At 46.8% G+C, this 19,332-nt stretch overlaps 1 protein-coding gene across 4 annotated transcripts; it reads left to right on the forward strand.

The window, feature by feature from the left end:
* Positions 1-251: 251 nt before the first annotated feature.
* LOC310868339 (actin, non-muscle 6.2-like) lies at positions 252-18,903 on the forward strand. Of its 4 annotated transcripts, none has more exons than XM_083778737.1 (11): positions 252-318; positions 1,318-1,351; positions 1,807-1,840; positions 3,671-3,810; positions 5,470-5,583; positions 6,229-6,339; positions 8,568-8,652; positions 8,929-9,090; positions 11,029-11,250; positions 13,295-13,476; positions 18,322-18,903. In XM_083778737.1, the coding sequence occupies exons 4-11, from the start codon at positions 3,679-3,681 to the stop codon at positions 18,442-18,444; spliced, it is 1,131 nt and encodes a 376-aa protein (XP_083634863.1). In that variant the 5' UTR covers positions 252-318; positions 1,318-1,351; positions 1,807-1,840; positions 3,671-3,678; the 3' UTR covers positions 18,445-18,903. The 4 variants fall into 4 exon arrangements, with proteins under 4 accessions (XP_083634863.1, XP_083634862.1, XP_083634861.1 ...); XM_083778736.1 differs by having other exon boundaries at positions 267-318; positions 1,807-1,877; XM_083778735.1 differs by lacking the exon at positions 1,318-1,351 and having other exon boundaries at positions 267-318; positions 1,807-1,877.
* The last annotated feature ends 429 nt before the right edge of the window (positions 18,904-19,332 follow it).

Consider the following 19,332-nt stretch of genomic DNA (forward strand, 5'->3'; position numbering starts at 1 on the left):
TAGATTGTTTTGCCTGTAGATCGGCTATTTCCAAATATTTTTAATACAGTTAATTAATACACAAGATACCTTGTGTAACAATCTGCATAATGAGTATACTATAGGCCCTTACTTCTACATCGCAGTACAGATACTTTACTCAAGTAATGTACTTTCCCACCACTGTGAGGGTGTGCGCGTGGCTGCGTGCACACGTGTGACACAGAGAAGAGGAAGCTGGGCGTGTATATAATCAGTACATGGGGAACAGTGCAGACATTGGATGTGAGTGTGACAGCTTCATCTGACCTCCACAGAGACTACCTGCCTCTTCTTCAGGTGAGAAACACCCCACACACTACTGCACCTTTCATTTAACCCATTACGACGGCACCCTTTTCACATTGGCCTATTATAGCAGCTCATTCATTCAGTTCATGTTAGGTTTCATGAGTCAGAGTTATAGTATACCTGTCAGAAACACTTGCAAGTCTTACATGATAGAGAAATCAATGCGTGCGTGCGTGCACAGTGTCAGTCATGAGTGATGAAGAGGAGAGCACTGCTTTGGTGTGATAATGTACCGTAATAAAATGTGCGTGCGTGCGTGCGTGCACAGTTTCAGTCATGAGTTATGAACCTGAAGCGTTGGTGGTTGATAATGGGAGTGGCCCGATCAAGGCTGACTTTGCTGAAGACGACGCCCCTAGGGTCGTCTTCCCAACCATCTCGGCACGTCCCACGCACAAGATGAGATGCCATTGGCCGATTTGACCATAGATTTATAGATGAGACCACACAACATTGGTCCATTTGACTATAGATACTGTAGGTATAGATAAGAATAGACCCTCGTTTGCGTGATTATGCGCCCATTTTGAAAAAGAATTACCCTGCATAATCTGCGCCATTTGGATGATTATGTGGTAAATTATGCGATCGCATAATCAAAGTTTCCTGGAGGGTCTATAAAGAAAGACTAGATGGCAGTTCATCTTGCTACAGTCAACTTTTCTGGTGCGTTCTATCATGCAAAAATACTGCGTGTTTTCTTCAATAACCTCAGTGCATTCAGTTTTCCACGGCCAGCAAAGGCAATCACAGTAAATCCTGTAAATGTGTGTAGCGCAACCAGACTCACAGAGGTTCTCCCAAAGCAAGGCCTAGCTTGTCTATGTCCACAAACCGTGTGCGGTTTTGTGTGCCACGCTTCCGATAGATGGGATGTACTTTTGGAAGGCTAAACAGTGAACCATAACATCAGTATCGTGTGTGTGTGTGTGTGTGTGTGTCTGTGTGTGTCTGTGTCTGTCTGCCTGTCATTGTGTTTGGGTCTAGGTCACCTTAATCTCAGCAGCACAGACACAGAAAGGTAGAGTGTTTTCCCTCATGACTTGCCGAGATGGGCAATATAAATATAATGTACTATAGTATAGTAGCAGTAATAGTCGTAGTAATTGTACATCATTATTAGGGTTGTCCCGATCGGATCGGGTGATCGGAAATCGGCTCTGATCACATGATTTTCAAAAGATCGGAATCGGGGAGAAAATATAGGATTTTTAATTGTCTAATGTAAATCTCAAAGAAAGTTGTATAAGCAATGAGATTTTGTAAAAACTGGTCCCAGTCAGAGATCATCAAACAAAGACTAGTCACAGTCATGCATGATGACATAGGTGTCTGTAGTACTCTCTCTGAATGAGAGAGCTACTCTTGAAGAGTTCTAACTTGATTTCAGTTCTATAAGCTGTTGAACTGTATTCACTCTAATTAACCAATCTGAATGTCCCTCTTGGTCCATCGGGCTCCTGTTGCAACTTCCAGTTTGAGGCATCCTGAACGCATGTCGCTCCAGCAGGCAAGACCTTTTTCTAAAAGCCATATCTCCAAAACTGGTTGGTCAAACTGAACAACTTATATGTCAATTTGAAGCTATGATTCCCTGCTTTCATATGACATGATAAAAATGAAAGAGAGAAGAAAGAGAAAAGATATGCCAGGGACCCCCATAAGAGAAGGTTTTTACAGCTATAGCATATGACATGATAAAAATGAAAGAGAGATATGCCAGGGACCCCCCCATTTGAAGAGATATGCCAGGGACCCCCATTTGAAGAGATATGCCAGGGACCCCCCATTTGAAGAGATATGCCAGGGACCCCCCGGTTGAAGAGATATGCCAGGGACCCCCATTTGAAAAGATATGCCAGGGACCCCCATTTGAAAAGATATGCCAGGGACCCCCCATTTGAAGAGATATGCCAGGGACCCCCCATTTGAAGAGATATGCCAGGGACCCCCATTTGAAAAGATATGCCAGGGACCCCCATTTGAAAAGATATGCCAGGGACCCCCATAAGAGAAGGTTTTTACAGCTATAGCATATGACATGATAAAAATGAAAGAGAGATATGCCAGGGACCCCCCCATTTGAAGAGATATGCCAGGGACCCCCATTTGAAGAGATATGCCAGGGACCCCCCATTTGAAGAGATATGCCAGGGACCCCCCATTTGAAGAGATATGCCAGGGACCCCCATTTGAAAAGATATGCCGGGACCCCGATTTGAAAAGATATGCCAGGGACCCCCATAAGAGAAGGTTTTTACAGCTATAGCAGTGACTCTCAACCCGTTTAATTTCAATCACCCCCAGTTTGACATGCATTAGTCTATGGAGTATGGACCCCCATTTAATGGCATTTATATCTCTGGGACCCCCAATATTTATATTGTAACATCAATGATAATTTAACTTTAGAGTGTAGAAATGGAACCAAATGGACCCTAACCGCTTACTCAAATAAATGTTACTTGTAACAGTATGTATTTCAATGTATTTCAATATTGCAGTATTGATACAGTACAAAATGTGATACTTTTTCCACCACTGCATATTGCTAGAAGCTATTAAGACTCAGTGCCTGCAGCTCTGCTCATCATGGGCCGACGCCACCTGGTGGTTGAATAGCCACTCCACACTCCACAATAAATCTGGGGGTGTGTCTGTGGGTGTGTCTAATAGATACCCATAGGTACTCATGGATGTCATTTTGAGATCAAGGAACAAACGAGCACTGTACATCATTATTGTCATTATTGAGAACGGCCTGTTATAGCGCCACCAGAAGGCCGACTTTTGAAAAACATTTTTTTTTATATTACTCCTCCATATTCTGTCCAAAAATCCCGTAAATCATTACACACTATCTCTATAGTCATGTGTTCAAGATGGAGCTGTCCGATATTTCATATTCCATCGTAATTGGCTAACTAGGGCTTTCAAAAGTTTGGAGGATTGGCCCTTTTGAAACAAAATCTCAAAATCATGAACCCAGCGTGCAATTTACTTAAAATGTTTCACAGACTCTCCTACTAGGCTGAGGAATATATCCCACCCTTTTCACATTGGCCTGTTATAGCGCCAACAACAGGCGGATTTTTGCAAAACACATTTTTGGAACAAAATGCCCCATCCAATACATCATCCAATTGCCATCAATGGTGTAAGAAGAAATGGCACCCTTTTCACATTGGCCTATTATAGCGCCACCAGGAGGCCACAACCTGACCTGGCCTGGTGGAGACCTGTGCCCCGATGGGAACTTTTTATAGTTTTAATATGATACCATGCATGTGTGATAATGTACCGTAATAAAATGTGCGTGTGTGCGTGCGTGCATGCACAGTTTCAGTCATGAGTGGTGAAGATGAACAGGAACATCAAGCGTTGGTGATTGATAATGGGAGTGGCCAGACCAAGGTTGGCTTTGCTGGAGACAACGCCCCTATCTCCGTCTTCAAATCCATCGTGGTACTTCCCAGCAAGGTGAGATGCCATTGGTCGATTCGACCATAGATATAGATGAGACCACACACCATTGGTCCATTTGACTATAGATAGGTATAGCGCGTCGCAGTCCTGCCAGCTTTCATGACGCCGCCAGGCCCAGGAAATGAATCCCAATGCATTTTTCCCATAGACATTTCATAAAGTATTTATCTAAAGACCTTTTAAGCGTTGTACGAAGCCAACTCGAGTCGTGACAAATCATGACAACAAACACAATATTTTGGACCAAACAAATAATTGCAAAGAAGAAAAACAACAAAAAAAGTGTTTTCTACGTTGTAATTCTTTGTTTGGCCCAAAATATTGTGTTTATTGTCATGATTTGTCACGACAAGAGTTGGCTTTGTCCGCGGCGTAAACGTCTTTAAATAAATACTTTAAGAAAAGTCTATGAGGAAAATGAACGGGGATTTCTTTTCCGGGTCTCACGAGGGGCGGGACTGCGACGCTCTATACTGTAGATAAGAATAGACCCTCCAGAAAAACGTGGGGGAAAATCCTTTATTATACGGAGTTGTGAAATATGCGGTAAGTTTGCGTGATTATGCGCCCCTTTTGAAAAAGAATTACCCTGCATAATCTGTGCCATTTTGACGATTATGCGGTAAATTATGCGATCGCATAATCACATTTTCCTGGAGGGTCTATAAAGAAAGACTAGATGGCAGTTCATCTTGCTACAGTCAACTTTTCTGGTGCGTTCTATCATGGTATAGCAAAAATACTGCTCAAGCTAAAATACTCTCAACTCGCTGATTTACGGTTTAGTTTATTACAAACATTATCAACCCTATAATTCAGGATGCTTATCCGCTTAATGTTATTTTATATTATGCAGTATCATAATGGTTTGGTTTATTACAAATGTTATCTACCCTATGATTCAGGGTGTTTATCTGCTTAATGTTATTTTTGAAAGTATGCAGTATCATAACTACATCTCTGACGTTCATAGAAAACCAAACTTTTTGAAAATCGGTTGAAAATTGAGCATGTTAAAAAGAACATGAACCATATAGACACAATGTTATGAGTGGACGAGCTCACTGTAGCAAGATGGCCGCAAGATGGCGTTGATCTCCATTGGCCAGCAGCGCGGGCGAGTCGTCTATAGCCTTTATATATGTCTATGGACTTGACAGCCACACTAAAGCAGTTCGCACAGTTTTCATTACACTCACCCCAAAACATGATACTCACCCTGCGGGTGAAATCTCTTGTCGCCACCTGGTATTCCTAATCGTAACCTCAATAAAACTCTGTCTAAACCTAACCTTATTCCTAAACATAACCTCAGTAAGACTATGTCTAAACCTAACCTTATTCCTAAACTAAAACAAATGCAAGAATTATACAAGAACCACACCCCACCGACTGGTCTGCAAAAAAGAAAATGGGGGCGAGTGTGATTTGGGGCGAGCCTCCCGGTTACTATGCTGTAGTTAAGTAGCACATTTTGCTAATGTTTTATTCTGTCTGTCTGTCTGTCTGTCTGTCTGTCTGTCTGTCTGTCTGTCTGTCTGTCTGTCTGTCTGTCTGTCTGTCTGTCTGTCTGTCTGTCTGTCTGTCTGTCTGTCTGTCTGTCTGTCTGTCTGTCTGTCTGTCTGTCTGTCTGTCTGTCTGTCTGTCTGTCAGGTGGACAAGGGGCAAAAAGACGCCTATGTGGGGGCTCGGCCTAAGAGGGGCATTCTGACCATCAAATACCCCATAGAGCAGGGCATGATCATCAACTGGGACGACATGGAGAAGGTGCACACACGCACACACGCACACACACACACACACACACACCCACCCACAGTAAAGACCCCCACCCCTCCCCTAACCTGCGCTGTGATATAAAAGGAGCCCTCATACATGGTTTATTCTACTATGCATGCACTTCTTGGTACCACAGCACCTCAAAGGCCCTTAAAACAAGGCTCCAGACCTCCCAAAACAAACTGGTCAGACTACTACTTGGCCTCACTCCCCGAACCCACCTCACCCCTGCCCAGAGATAGGCAGGAATGGCTTAGGGTTGAGGACAGAGTACAGCAACTTGCAATGGGTCTGGTCTACAAGATCCGCTACACCACCAAGATACCCATGTACCTGTCTAAATACTTCCTTAATGTCAATGAAGTCCACTCGCACAACACCAGAGGGAGGGAGTTCAACAAACCATGTGCAACCCATATTCGTCTCAAACAAGGGAATTAATACATTTCGCTCCTATGCCACTAAAATGTGGAACACCCTACCAACAGCCATTAAGAAATGTGAATCCCTTGACTCCTTCAAAACCGCTCTCAAAGAGCACCTTACGGACGGCTGAAATTCGAAACTGGGCCGTGTAAAAAAGTCAAAGTCGTACCTTTTTTACTTCAATCAATCAATCAATCAATCTGTCAGATTTGGCATCACACATTCTACAACGAGCTGCGAGTGGCCCCCGAAGAACATTGTGTCCTGCTGACCGAAGCCCCGCTGAACCCCAAGGCCAACAGAGAGAAGATCAAAGAGGTACGCACACACACACACACGCACGCACGCACGCACGCACGCACGCACGCACGCACGCACGCACGCACGCACGCACGCACGCACGCACGCACGCACGCACACACACACACACACACACACACACACACACACACACACACACACACACACACACACACACTCACACACACAAGCTCACTGTAGCAAGATGGCGTTGATCTCCATTGGCCAGCAGCGCGGGCGAGTCATCTAGCCTTTATATATGTCTATGTTTGCACGGTTTTCATTACACTCACCCCAAAACAACACATTTTAAGAAAACCTTCAAGAAAAGATCAGGAAAGCGTGAAGATTTGGAATGGCACATCTGTGTGAGTTTTAATTGGGTCTGTGTGGAATTCCGTCGGACCTTCTCTGTGTTCCTCATTGGGCGGTATAGTGGAGGGGGCGTGTCAGGTGAAGTTATCTGTGTTCCTCATTGGGCGGTATAGTGGAGGGGGCGTGTCAGGTGAAGTTATCTGTGTTCCTCATTGGGCGGTATAGTGGAGGGGGCGTGTCAGGTGAAGTTCTCTGTGTTCCTCATTGGGTGGTATAGTGGAGGGGGCGTGTCAGGTGAAGTTCTCTGTGTTCCTCATTGGGCGGTATAGTGGAGGGGGCGTGTCAGGTGAAGTTATCTGTGTTCCTCATTGGGCGGTATAGTGGAGGGGGCGTGTCAGGTGAAGTTCTATGTGTTCCTCATTGGGCGGTATAGTGGAGGGGGCGTGTCAGGTGAAGTTATCTGTGTTCCTCATTGGGCGGTATAGTGGAGGGGGCGTGTCAGGTGAAGTTATCTGTGTTCCTCATTGGGTGGTATAGTGGAGGGGGCGTGTCAGGTGAAGTTCTCTGTGTTCCTCATTGGGCGGTATAGTGGAGGGGGCGTGTCAGGTGAAGTTATCTGTGTTCCTCATTGGGTGGTATAGTGGAGGGGGCGTGTCAGGTGAAGTTCTCTGTGTTCCTCATTGGGCGGTATAGTGGAGGGGGCGTGTCAGGTGAAGTTCTCTGTGTTCCTCATTGGGCGGTATAGTGGAGGGGGCGTGTCAGGTGAAGTTCTCTGTGTTCCTCATTGGGTGGTATAGTGGAGGGGGCGTGTCAGGTGAAGTTCTCTGTGTTCCTCATTGGGCGGTATAGTGGAGGGGGGCGTGTCAGGTGAAGTTATCTGTGTTCCTCATTGGGTGGTATAGTGGAGGGGGCGTGTCAGGTGAAGTTCTCTGTGTTCCTCATTGGGCGGTATAGTGGAGGGGGCGTGTCAGGTGAAGTTATCTGTGTTCCTCATTGGGTGGTATAGTGGAGGGGGCGTGTCAGGTGAAGTTATCTGTGTTCCTCATTGGGTGGTATAGTGGAGGGGGCGTGTCAGGTGAAGTTATCTGTGTTCCTCATTGGGTGGTATAGTGGAGGGGGCGTGTCAGGTGAAGTTATCTGTGTTCCTCATTGGGTGGTATAGTGGAGGGGGCGTGTCAGGTGAAGTTCTCTGTGTTCCTCATTGGGCGGTATAGTGGAGGGGGCGTGTCAGGTGAAGTTCTCTGTGTTCCTCATTGGGTGGTATAGTGGAGGGGGCGTGTCAGGTGAAGTTCTCTGTGTTCCTCATTGGGCGGTATAGTGGAGGGGGCGTGTCAGGTGAAGTTCTCTGTGTTCCTCATTGGGCGGTATAGTGGAGGGGGCGTGTCAGGTGAAGTTCTCTGTGTTCCTCATTGGGCGGTAGAGTGGAGGGGGCGTGTCAGGTGAAGTTATCTGTGTTCCTCATTGGGCGGTAGAGTGGAGGGGGCGTGTCAGGTGAAGTTCTATGTGTTCCTCATTGGGTGGTATAGTGGAGGGGGGCGTGTCAGGTGAAGTTCTATGTGTTCCTCATTGGGCGGTATAGTGGAGGGGGCGTGTCAGGTGAAGTTCTCTGTGTTCCTCATTGGGCGGTATAGTGGAGGGGGCGTGTCAGGTGAAGTTATCTGTGTTCCTCATTGGGTGGTATAGTGGAGGGGGCGTGTCAGGTGAAGTTCTCTGTGTTCCTCATTGGGTGGTATAGTGGAGGGGGCGTGTCAGGTGAAGTTCTCTGTGTTCCTCATTGGGCGGTATAGTGGAGGGGGCGTGTCAGGTGAAGTTCTCTGTGTTCCTCATTGGGCGGTATAGTGGAGACAGGGTGTGTGTCTGCACGCGCGTGCAGACACACACAGACAGACACAAATGATAATTTCTTATTATTTTAATCTCTCTCTCCTCAGGTCATGTTTGAGACGTTCAAAACGCCTGCGATGTACGTCGCCATCCAGGCTGTCCTGTCACTGTACGCTTCTGGACGCACCACTGGTCAGTACCTGTCTGTCTGTCTGTCTGTCTGTCTGTCTGTCTGTCTGTCTGTCTGTCTGTCTGTCTGTCTGTCTGTCTGTCTGTCTGTCTGTCTGTCTGTCTGTCTGTCTGCAGAGTTTGGCTGTGATCAAGCCAACGGTGCCAGAGATTAGCTGTTCACAGACGGACACACGAACACACAGACACATGGACTGACGGATGGACGGAATGCAAAACATACTCTCCCCATGCCTTCGACTGGTGGAGACAAACATGTTTTCTACTTTCTCCACCCAGGTATAGTCCTAGACAGTGGCGATGGAGTGAGCCATTCTGTTCCTATCTACGAGGGCAATGCTCTGCCTAAAGCCATCAGTAGGTTGGACCTGGCTGGACGAGACATCACCAACTACCTCCAGAAGGCACTGAACGGGAATGGACACAACTTCAAAACCAATGGTACACACGCACGCACGCCTGTCTGTTTGTCTGTGCTGTGCTGTGCTGTGCACAACACTGTAGGAACATTAATCTTAAGTTTCAAAATTAAACAAGCATGTTTATTTCACCATCATCTATCGAACTTTAGCTATACTTGGCATATATGAAATATGTTTTAAGATTGGAAAGGTTATCTCAACCATCTGGGCACCTAGGCTGCCAAGTCAGCCAGACGGCGTGCCGCGGGTTCGACTCCCGAGCCAGGCGGTCTTTGTCGCGTGTCTCTCCCCCTTTCCTGTCTGTCTACAGTTCACTATCAATAAAGGCATAAAAAGCCCCAAAACAAATCTAAAAGAATATATGTTTTAAGATGATTGTGACATTACATTACATGGCGGCTTTTTCAATGCTAGAGAGAGAGAGAGAGAGTCTATTCTCTTCTTCTAGTTTAAATATATATGGATTTCGAAATTAAACAAAGATTTGGGTGTTTCATGTTTGCCTAATGTGGCAAGCCTTTCCAAAAAACTGTCGCACATGCCATTAATTAATTAATTAATTAATTATTCCCAAAGCCAGTCGTAATGCCTAATTGGCTGCACCATACGTTACCAACTATAGGCATTCGGGAAACGTGTTACCTTCTGCATGCAGCCTTCTGGCGGCCTTCTGGGTATGTGTGCATGCGCTGCACACCTTCTGGGCATGTGTGCATGCGCTGCACACCTTCTGGGTATGTGTGCATGCGCTGCACACCTTCTGGGCATGTGTGCATGCGCTGCACACCTTCTGGGCATGTGTGCATGCGCTGCACACCTTCTGGGTATGTGTGCATGCGCTGCACACCTTCTGGGCATGTGTGCATGCGCTGCACACCTTCTGGGCATGTGTGCATGCGCTGCACACCTTCTGGGCATGTGTGCATGCGCTGCACACCTTCTGGGTATGTGTGCATGCGCTGCACACCTTCTGGGTATGTGTGCATGCGCTGCACACCTTCTGGGTATGTGTGCATGCGCTGCACACCTTCTGGGCATGTGTGCATGCGCTGCACACCTTCTGGGTATGTGTGCATGCGCTGCACACCTTCTGGGCATGTGTGCATGCGCTGCACACCTTCTGGGTATGTGTGCATGCGCTGCACACCTTCTGGGCATTTGTGCATGCGCTGCACACCTTCTGGGCATGTGTGCATGCACTGCACACCTTCTGGGTATGTGTGCATGCGCTGCACACCTTCTGGGCATGTGTGCATGCGCTGCACACCTTCTGGGCATGTGTGCATGCGCTGCACACCTTCTGGGCATTTGTGCATGCGCTGCACACCTTCTGGGTATGTGTGCATGCGCTGCACACCTGTCCTTCTGGGCATGTGTGCATGCGCTGCACACCTGTCCTTCTGGGCATGTGTGCATGCGCTTCACACCTGGGCAAGCTACGCACAACCCAAAATCTGTATGGGAAACCCGGACAATGTTTGTGTGACCAAGTCCTAATATAATGTGTGATTTGTGAAACCAGTGCCTGTTTTCCTAAACAATTAACACAAGATGTAACATTATGTGTTAGTAACATTGCTCCTGCTGTTCTACTGTACATACTGTACTGCCAACCATGAGGGAAAGAAATCACAGACTTAGGCTTTAACCGTTGCTTTTATATGAAATATCCCAGACTAGTAGTAAGGTATTATGGAAGATGCTTCTGAACATGTGAGTTTGACCACTTCAAATGTTAAATGCTCTAATCTTAAAACAACAACCGAAAATAGCCAATCTACAAGCGCATTGAGGGCTTGTAGATCGGCAATTTCCGCTGCTTCTATGGAATCCAAATGACTGAAACACACTGTGTGTGTGTGTGTGTGTGTGTGTGTGTGTGTGTGTGTGTGTGTGAGGGTGTGTGTGTGTGTGTGTGTGTGTGTGTGTGTGTGTGTGTGTGTGTGTGCGTGCGCAGAGGAGAGGGAGATCGTTAGGGACATCAAAGAGAAGGTGAGCTACGTGGCGTTAGACTTCGAGCAAGAGATGCAGATGGCCGTCTTGCCTGCCCCGATGGGCCATTCCTTTGCCCCCTCCACGTCTCTGGAGAAGAGCTACGAGCTTCCTGACGGACAGGTCATCACCGTCGGCAACGAGAGGTTCAGATGTCCTGAGGTCATGTTCCAGCCCTCCTTAATAGGTGACCCCTGACCTGACCTAGTCTTGCTTAGCCACTATTCTAAACTATTCTAAAATATCTGAATGCTACATAGAGTCTGGAACTACACCTCCCTACATAGAGTCTGGAACTACACCTCCCTACATAGAGTCTGGAACTACACCTCCCTACATAGAGTCTGGAACTACACCTCCCTACATAGAGTCTGGAACTACACCTCCCTACATAGAGTCTGGAACTACACCTCCCTACATAGAGTCTGGAACTACACCTCCTTACATAGAGTCTGAAACTAAACCTGTCTGGAACTACACCTCCCTACATAGAGTCTGGAACTACACCTCCCTACACAGAGTCTGGAACTACACCTCCCTACATAGAGTCTGGAACTACACCTCCCTACATAGAGTCTGGAACTACACCTCCCTACATAGAGTCTAGAACTACACCTCCCTACATAGAGTCTGGAACTATACCTCCCTACATAGAGTCTGGAACTACACCTCCCTACATAGAGTCTGGAACTACACCTCCCTACATAGAGTCTGGAACTACACCTCCCTACATAGAGTCTGGAACTACACCTCCTGAATGCTACATAGAGTCTGGAACTACACCTCCTAAATAGAGTCTGGAACTACACCTCCCTACATAGAGTCTGGAACTACACCTCCTGAATGCTACATAGATTCTGGAACTACACCTCCTGAATGCTACATAGAGTCTGGAACTACATCTCCTGAATGCTACATAGAGTCTGGAACTACACCTCCTGAATGCTACATAGAGTCTGGAACTACACCTCCTGAATACTACATAGAGTCTGGAACTACACCTCCTGAATGCTACATAGAGTCTGGAACTACACCTCCCTACATAGAGTCTGGAACAACACCTCCTGAATGCTACATATAGTCTGGAACTACACCTCCTACATAGAGTCTGGAACAACACCTCCTGAATGCTACATATAGTCTGGAACTACACCTCCTACATAGAGTCTGGAACTACACCTCCTACATAGATTCTGGAACTGTTTATCTATTGTGGATAAATTTGCGCGACTGTGAAGACAAAACAGAAGTGGGGAGGAGGCTTCACTACCTAACCCCTTAGCCGTGACCCCTGAACCCTAGCCCTCCTTTTTAGGCCTGCTAAACTATTTGGATTTTCAACAATCACTTTTTGCGGTGGGGTCTAGCGAAGGGCTAATTACTTTCACATTTTGAGTAATAATATTGCATTTGCCATTTTCCAAAAAGTAACAATTTTACTATTTTCATGAGCCTCTGTGGTACTGGATGGAAAGCTTTCATCACCTCATAGCTATCAGTGTTATTTTGCATAGCTGTGTTGTTGAACACATACACAGCTTGACGTCGGGAAAGTTACATGACTCAAGCCTAACACACACCGTTTGTGAAGCGGGTGCGCAGCGACGCGGCACAGTATTGCCACGCGTCATAGCCGCACAGGAACACCCACAGGACGCGGCATGCTACCGCGTGGCTGGCCAGCCACGCCCACGGATTCCCGGATGGAGGCCGTGCGGCAACGCCTGGAAAATAGAACAGTGGCGTATCGGAGCGTCAGGCGAGGCGTGAACGCGCACCAGTGCGCGTCTGACGCCGCCAGTGTGGGATAGGTTCATTGAAAATAAAGGAGGCGGTTTTGACCCACAGCGTTCACAGACGGTGTGTGTTGGACTTCACTCCTCACTCACTCACTCACTCACTCACTCACTAGGTGCTGCCAGACTTACTATAGAGCTGCGCACGTTCTCGGCTGTGCGCAGCTTCTTTTTCCAGGTTTTTAGACAGCTGGTGGATGGAAAAGAAGCTCCACTTCCGCGGACGACTTGCGCGACGGCCAGATTCCCGGAAACGCTCTCCTCCGTGTCAGTCGTCCGCAGAGGTGGAGCTTAATTTCCATCCACCAGCTGTCTTAAAAACCCGTAAAAACAAGCTGCGCACAGCTTCTTCTGTCCGCGGCTGTCGGCCGTTTTGCGCTTAGGTGTGGAAACAGTGAATCACTCACTCACTCCGCTGTGTGCTGCCCCCTACAGGCATGGAGTCGACGGGCATCCACGAGACCACATACAACAGCATCATGCAATGTGACGTCGACATCCGTAAGGACCTGTACGCTAACACCGTGATGTCGGGAGGCAACACCATGTTCCCGGGCATCGCCGACCGTATGCAGAAAGAGATCAGAGCACTGGCACCCCCCACCATGAAGATTGAGGTACATATTAGACCCCTAACCTGGCACCCCCAACCATGAAGATTAAGGTACATATTACACCCCTAACCTGGTACCCCCAACCATGAAGATTACGGTACATATTAGACCCCTAACCCTAACACCCCCCACCATGAAGATTAAGATACATAATTAGAACCCTAACCCCCCCCCCCCCCCCCCCACCATGAAGATTAAGATAAGATAGACCACCCACCCATCCTATCACTAAAGCTAAATTCCAATACCGCAACTTTCACACTCGCTCACTCTCCTCACGTCCTCCACTCGCTCCTCGGCTCCGCCCCCAGCAAGGAGGAGAGGAGGAGGAGAGGATTCTATGCGAGGACAGAGTGGTGGTCGAATTTTCCTCTAGAATCGGAATGTACTACGCTGTCATTTCAAAGCGACGGCACATTCCGCGATCACTAATGACGTGTATCAATTCAATTCAATTCAAAGGGCTTTATTGGCATGGGAAAACATACGTTTACATTGCCAAAGCAAAAGTGGTGGAACAATACAGTGTCACAGTCACACAGCTGGATCACTGGAACTCTGAACAGAGCCGTACAGTCTACAGAATAGACAATTCATCATTTTGTACATGTAACCGAGGGTCCGAGGCCAATGTGTATGTATTGGTAACATGTGCAAGGCAAGGCTATTTATTCCTGAAATAGTGAATAAGCGCCAGGATGCGCACACGAGAAACTTTGGTCTCTTGACGATTAGGCTCAGGGTTTTTTTGGTGGAGACTTGCCTTTCATGACATCGTTGCTGCAGCAGTTGATCTCATTACTGCCAGCGGTGGCACACTCTGGGTCTCTGTGGCGTTGTATCTTGGTGGCCTCCTGCCAGTGTTTCTCAATGCTTCTCATGAGCTCTGTGTTCTGGGGCTCTGTTATAGTCAACTTACATTGTCTTGGCTGGAAATTGCTTTCCTGCAGGGTCCAGCCCAGTCTTGTGCAGATGGCTGCTGGCCCACCTGGAGGGCCCAACCTCACTTGTTCGGTTGGTGTGATTAGGTGGGGTGGTCTTCCCCAATCAGGATGAGGGGTTTGACCCTTTCAAACGGCAGTCTGGCCAAGAGTCTGTATTTAGTTGTGAGGCTAGATACAGGATACGATTGCTCACCCAGCCCCAGGTGACTTGAGGTGAAGGCTCCTTTGATTTGGTAACATTGCTTTGGTTGACATGCTGGGGACACAGAGAACGACACTGATGCCTTCAGTGTCTGCACATCCTGCCTGATAGTCCTGAAGGCAGATCTTCTGTCTTCAGTCTTTCACTCACTGTTCACTGTTCACCTCAAGCAGGACTTCAAGGTGTTTGCCTTTGCACAGGCTATATGGCTAGGACTCGTGCTTCAACCACTCAGAACTCCAACATGGTGTTGGTTGCTCCTGGGCCGCAGAGCATTGTGCGGCGGAATTCAGCTCTCATCTCTGGTGGCAGCTTGTTGAGGAATTTTCTTGGTGAAGAATTTTCTTCACCAATGTGTTTGGAAGGGTTTCTTTTCTACTAACATATCCCACATTGCTTTATATTCAACCACCCATGGGGAACTTTTGACAGCTGCTGAAAGTTGGGGTACCATCAACAACCTATATAAGGCAAAATGTTCATTATGCTTTAAGTAGCATGTGACATGTCAAACTAGGGAGTTTTCATGATTCTGAATGCATTCCAAGCATTAGCTATACACGAAAAACACTCCTTGGGCTGAAAACAGCCATAGCCGTCATCACAAAATGAGGTCAGCACATTTGGGCACATTTGGGCAAGTGGATATGGCCGAATTTAGCCCAAGGAGTTTGACCCCTAGTTTGGCCATAGACCCCCTAGTTTGGCCATAGCCACTTGCCCAAATGTGCCCAAATGTGCTGACCTCATCACATCTGTGATGATGGCTATGGCTAATAGCAGGTCCACCATTTTTGAAAATGTCTACCATGGTCACAGGGCAAATCTATATAGTACCACTGTATTCCTCATCCTTGAAAATGTGGGATTAGTCACCAGAATCAAGATCCTAGGTGGTCTAGAACCTAAATCAGTTTAACTTGTCAACTCCGTCAGATGTTCGTCAACTCCGTCAGACGTTGGTCCTGTGATGTTTTTGTTAATTTCCAAAGAAATAGACGATTCGATCTTTTGTGCTTATGTTTTGAAACACCAACTGAAATGATACGTAATGATGATTTTCTTTTTTTTACATGGTTTTCATGTTATAATATTGAAAATAAAGGTTGAAATGACGGATTTGAGAAATTGGATATTTCATAATAGTGTGATATTGGAACAAAACAATATTAAAAGAATTATCAAATTAAAATAAAAGGGATTTTAGTGTGTCTGACGGAGTTGACATGAATCAGTTATGAAGTGCATAAATGTCCCATTTTAGAAAGAAATGTTATGCGAAAAACCTGTTCCTTCTCAAGATTGATTTGAATGTATCTTAAAAATAAAAAAATCTGATTTGAAAAAAGTTTTGTCTCTTATCTCAAGGGTGACGTATGTGCGCACCGCCAATATGTCCGGGCAGAACGAACAACTCAGAACACAATAATTCCGCCTTAGATAACTTTGGTTCCTACCTAAAGTACTGCGCTGAAACTGACACAGGCAGTTATAGCGGACCCCCGCAGATAATAATAATGCAGCTGGTAATGAATTGCAGCTGGTAATAATAATAATAATAAAAATAATAATACATTTTATTTATAACGCACTTTACATTTGAAACAAATCTCAAAGTGCTACAGGCAGAAAAGAAAATGTAAAGGAGAAAAAAAAAGAATAAGAATAAAACAGTTAAAAAGAATAAAACAGTTAAAACAGCACACAGGGCAGCTTAAAAGTCTGACTGGGCAAATGCCTTACTAAAGAGGAAGGTCTTTAGTCCCTTTTAAAAAAGGTCCACAAAGGAGCGTTCCACAGCCAAGGGGCGGCTGAGCAGAAGGCCCGGTCCCCCATGGTGCGGAGTATTGTTCTTGTGCATTTGAGTGTGTTTGATGTACCGGAGCAGAGGGAGCGGGTGGAGGCTGGGGGTTCAAGGAGTTCCTTTAAGTAGGGGGGGCGTTGCTGTGGATGCATTGATGGGTGAGGAGGCAGACCTTGTATTCAATCCTGGAGGAGACGGGAAGCCAGTGAAGGGAGTGGAGTATGGGTGTGATGTGTTCGTATTTTCGCACTCTCACCAGGATCCTAGCAGCACTGTTCTGAATGTACTGGAGCCTCTGGATGCTCTTGCTAGGGATCCCGGTGAGAAGTGCGTTACAGTAGTCGAGCCTTGAGGAGACAAAGGCGTGGACGAGTTTTTCTGCATCAGGGAGGGTGAGTGTGGGGCGGAGTCTGGCTATGTTTCGGAGGTGGAAGAAGGAGGTTTTGCAGAGGTGTTTAATATGGGGGTTGAAGGTCAGGTGGGGGTCCATTTTTACACACAGGTTGGTGACTACAGGTGTGAGGGGTAGGTCTTGGCTGGAGAAGGTGATGCTGGTTATTGGTGAGGATTTGACCTGGTGTGGGGTGCCGATGAGAATAGCCTCTGTCTTGGAGCTGTTCAGTTGGAGAAAATTATCGGTATCCTCAAGGCAGGTGGTTAATGTGGATGATGGTGATGATGGTGGTGACGACAGGGGGGCAGAGGGGAGTGGGATAGTCCTGAGGTAGAGTTGGGTGTCATCAGCGTAGCAATGGTAGGATATGCCATGCCGGCTGATGACACGACCAAGGGGGAGCATATAAAGGGTGAAGAGGGTGGGGCCAAGGACGGAACCTTGGGGCACGCCACAGGTGACAGGATGTGACCGTGAGTAGACACCGCCCAGGGAGACACGCTCAGTTCTGTCAGTGAGGTATGAGGTGAACCAGTTGAGTGCAGTGTCGGTGAGTCCTATGGTGGAGTGGAGACGGTTGAGGAGGATGGTGTGGTCGACTGTATCAAAAGCTGCGGACAAGTCCAGGAGGATGAGGAGGGAGGGGGAACCATTGTCAGCTGCCATCAGGAGATCATTAGTGACTCTGACCAGTGCTGTTTCTGTACTGTGAGCTGTGCGGAATCCTGACTGAAATTTCTCGAAGAGGTTATTGTGTTTGAGGTGTTGTTGGAGTTGAGCGGCAACCACTTTTTCCAGTACCTTGGAGAGGAATGGCAGGTTGGAGATAGGCCTGTAATTGGAGAGTATGTCCGGGTCAAGGGTGGGTTTTTTCAGGAGAGGTGTGATGATGGCTGTCTTTAAGGAAGGTTGAACATGGCCGGCTTGGAGGGAGAGGTTGATGGCTGTAGTGATGAGGGGGCTTATGGCAGTTATATGGGTTTTTAACAGAGCTGTGGGGAAGGGGTCGAGGGCGCATGTGGAGGGTTTCATCTTGATGATGATGGCCTCGACCTGAAGATGTGATGAGCTGGCCAGGCAGTGGAGAGGCTGGAGGATCCCTGCTGTAGGGTGGTGGTCGGGGGAGGGGGGGGGGGGGCTATGTGGGGTAGTGGTCAAGGCAGGTGGAGTGGAGGAGTGAGATAGGGCGGAGCGGATGTTATTGACCTTTGACCTAAATTAATCGAGGATGTTGTTGCACTGGTCCTCTGTGGTGTCACTGTGGGTGGGTGATTGAGGTTTAAGGAGGTTATTTATGGTGGAGAAAAGTTGCTTGGAGTTACCGGAATTGTTATTGATGATATTTGAGTAGAACAGTAATGATGAATGAGTAATGAAGTAATTAATTGATTTAATCAATTATTGTTTAAACCTCTCCCATCCTAACCCAAAACCTAACCCTAGCCTACACCATGAAGACTAAAGTGTAGAACTCTAATATTACTGATTGTCTTCTCTCCTGCAGATCATTGCGCCTCCAGAGCGTAAGTACTCGACGTGGATCGGAGGTTCCATCCTGGCCTCTCTCTCCACCTTCCAGCGGATGTGGATCACCAAGCAGCAGTACGACGAGAATGGGTCCAGATAAACATGGCCTCCAAGCCCACTAAACCCCTCCGTAACTAGACTCTAGTCTAAACCATCCATTAGCCACGCCCTCAACGCCACAGTCTAAACCTATTCTTCTACACTTCTAAACTCCTCGTTTAACCATATAAACCCCATCTATACTTAGTTAAGCCCCTCCTTCTAACCTCCTCCTAACCCTGCCGATAGGCCACATTTAGGGGGAAATAAAAACAACAAAAACTAAATAAACATATATCGGTTATCAGTATCTGCTATCGGCTAAATTGTTATTTTAAACATCGGTATCGGCCAAGAATTTCCGTATCGGTGCATCCCTAGTTATAAATTTGGTGCTTCAAAATGCCACTGAGCAACTTCCATTGAAATGAATAGCGGGGGGCGGGGCTGTCGCTCCTCGGTCCGCTCTCTATCCTTTATAACTCTATGCTTGCACCATCTAGGCTATATATGTCTATGATGTGACTTACAATTATGAATGCCACAGGATTTCACAATAAAAGCTCTTCATACAAGGAAAACAATGTGATTATTATTATTATTTGTACCTGACCAGTATGTGGTTGTCAAGGGTGGGGTCCGGGGACACCCATGGGGTCCTTTGAAGGGGTCCCAGGAGGTTCCCAGCTAAATGCTTGGTAGTTAAAGGTAGCATAATGTGATTTTATTTGGATTAACATAATAGTTAATAGTAGCCTATAATTTATTGCATAGATAATTAGTATCTATATATCATTGCTATTGAGAGTGGTGTTCAGTAACTTACTAAAACAAACACTCTATAGCAGGGGTTTTTCAACTGGTTTTGACCCAGGGACCACCATCCTGACTAAGAGGGGGGCGGAGGCATACCGGTATTACATATAATTTGTGGGGTCCTTGACATGAA

This window comes from Protomyctophum parallelum, assembly GCF_964188405.1.
Source record: "Protomyctophum parallelum genome assembly, chromosome: 12".
Lineage (NCBI taxonomy): Eukaryota > Metazoa > Chordata > Actinopteri > Myctophiformes > Myctophidae > Protomyctophum > Protomyctophum parallelum.

What these genes read in the sequence shown, in the direction of transcription:
- LOC310868339 (XM_083778736.1), top strand. Translation starts at nt 1,826, where the DNA reads ATGTCGCTCCAGCAGGCAAGACCTTTTTCTAAAAGCCATATCTCCAAA. An exon ending in TCGTGGTACTTCCCAGCAAG is followed by an intron (nt 3,811 to 5,469) that starts GTGAGATGCCAT and finishes TCTGTCTGTCAG; the next exon opens with GTGGACAAGGGGCAAAAAGA. An exon ending in ACTGGGACGACATGGAGAAG is followed by an intron (nt 5,584 to 6,228) that starts GTGCACACACGC and finishes TCAATCTGTCAG; the next exon opens with ATTTGGCATCACACATTCTA.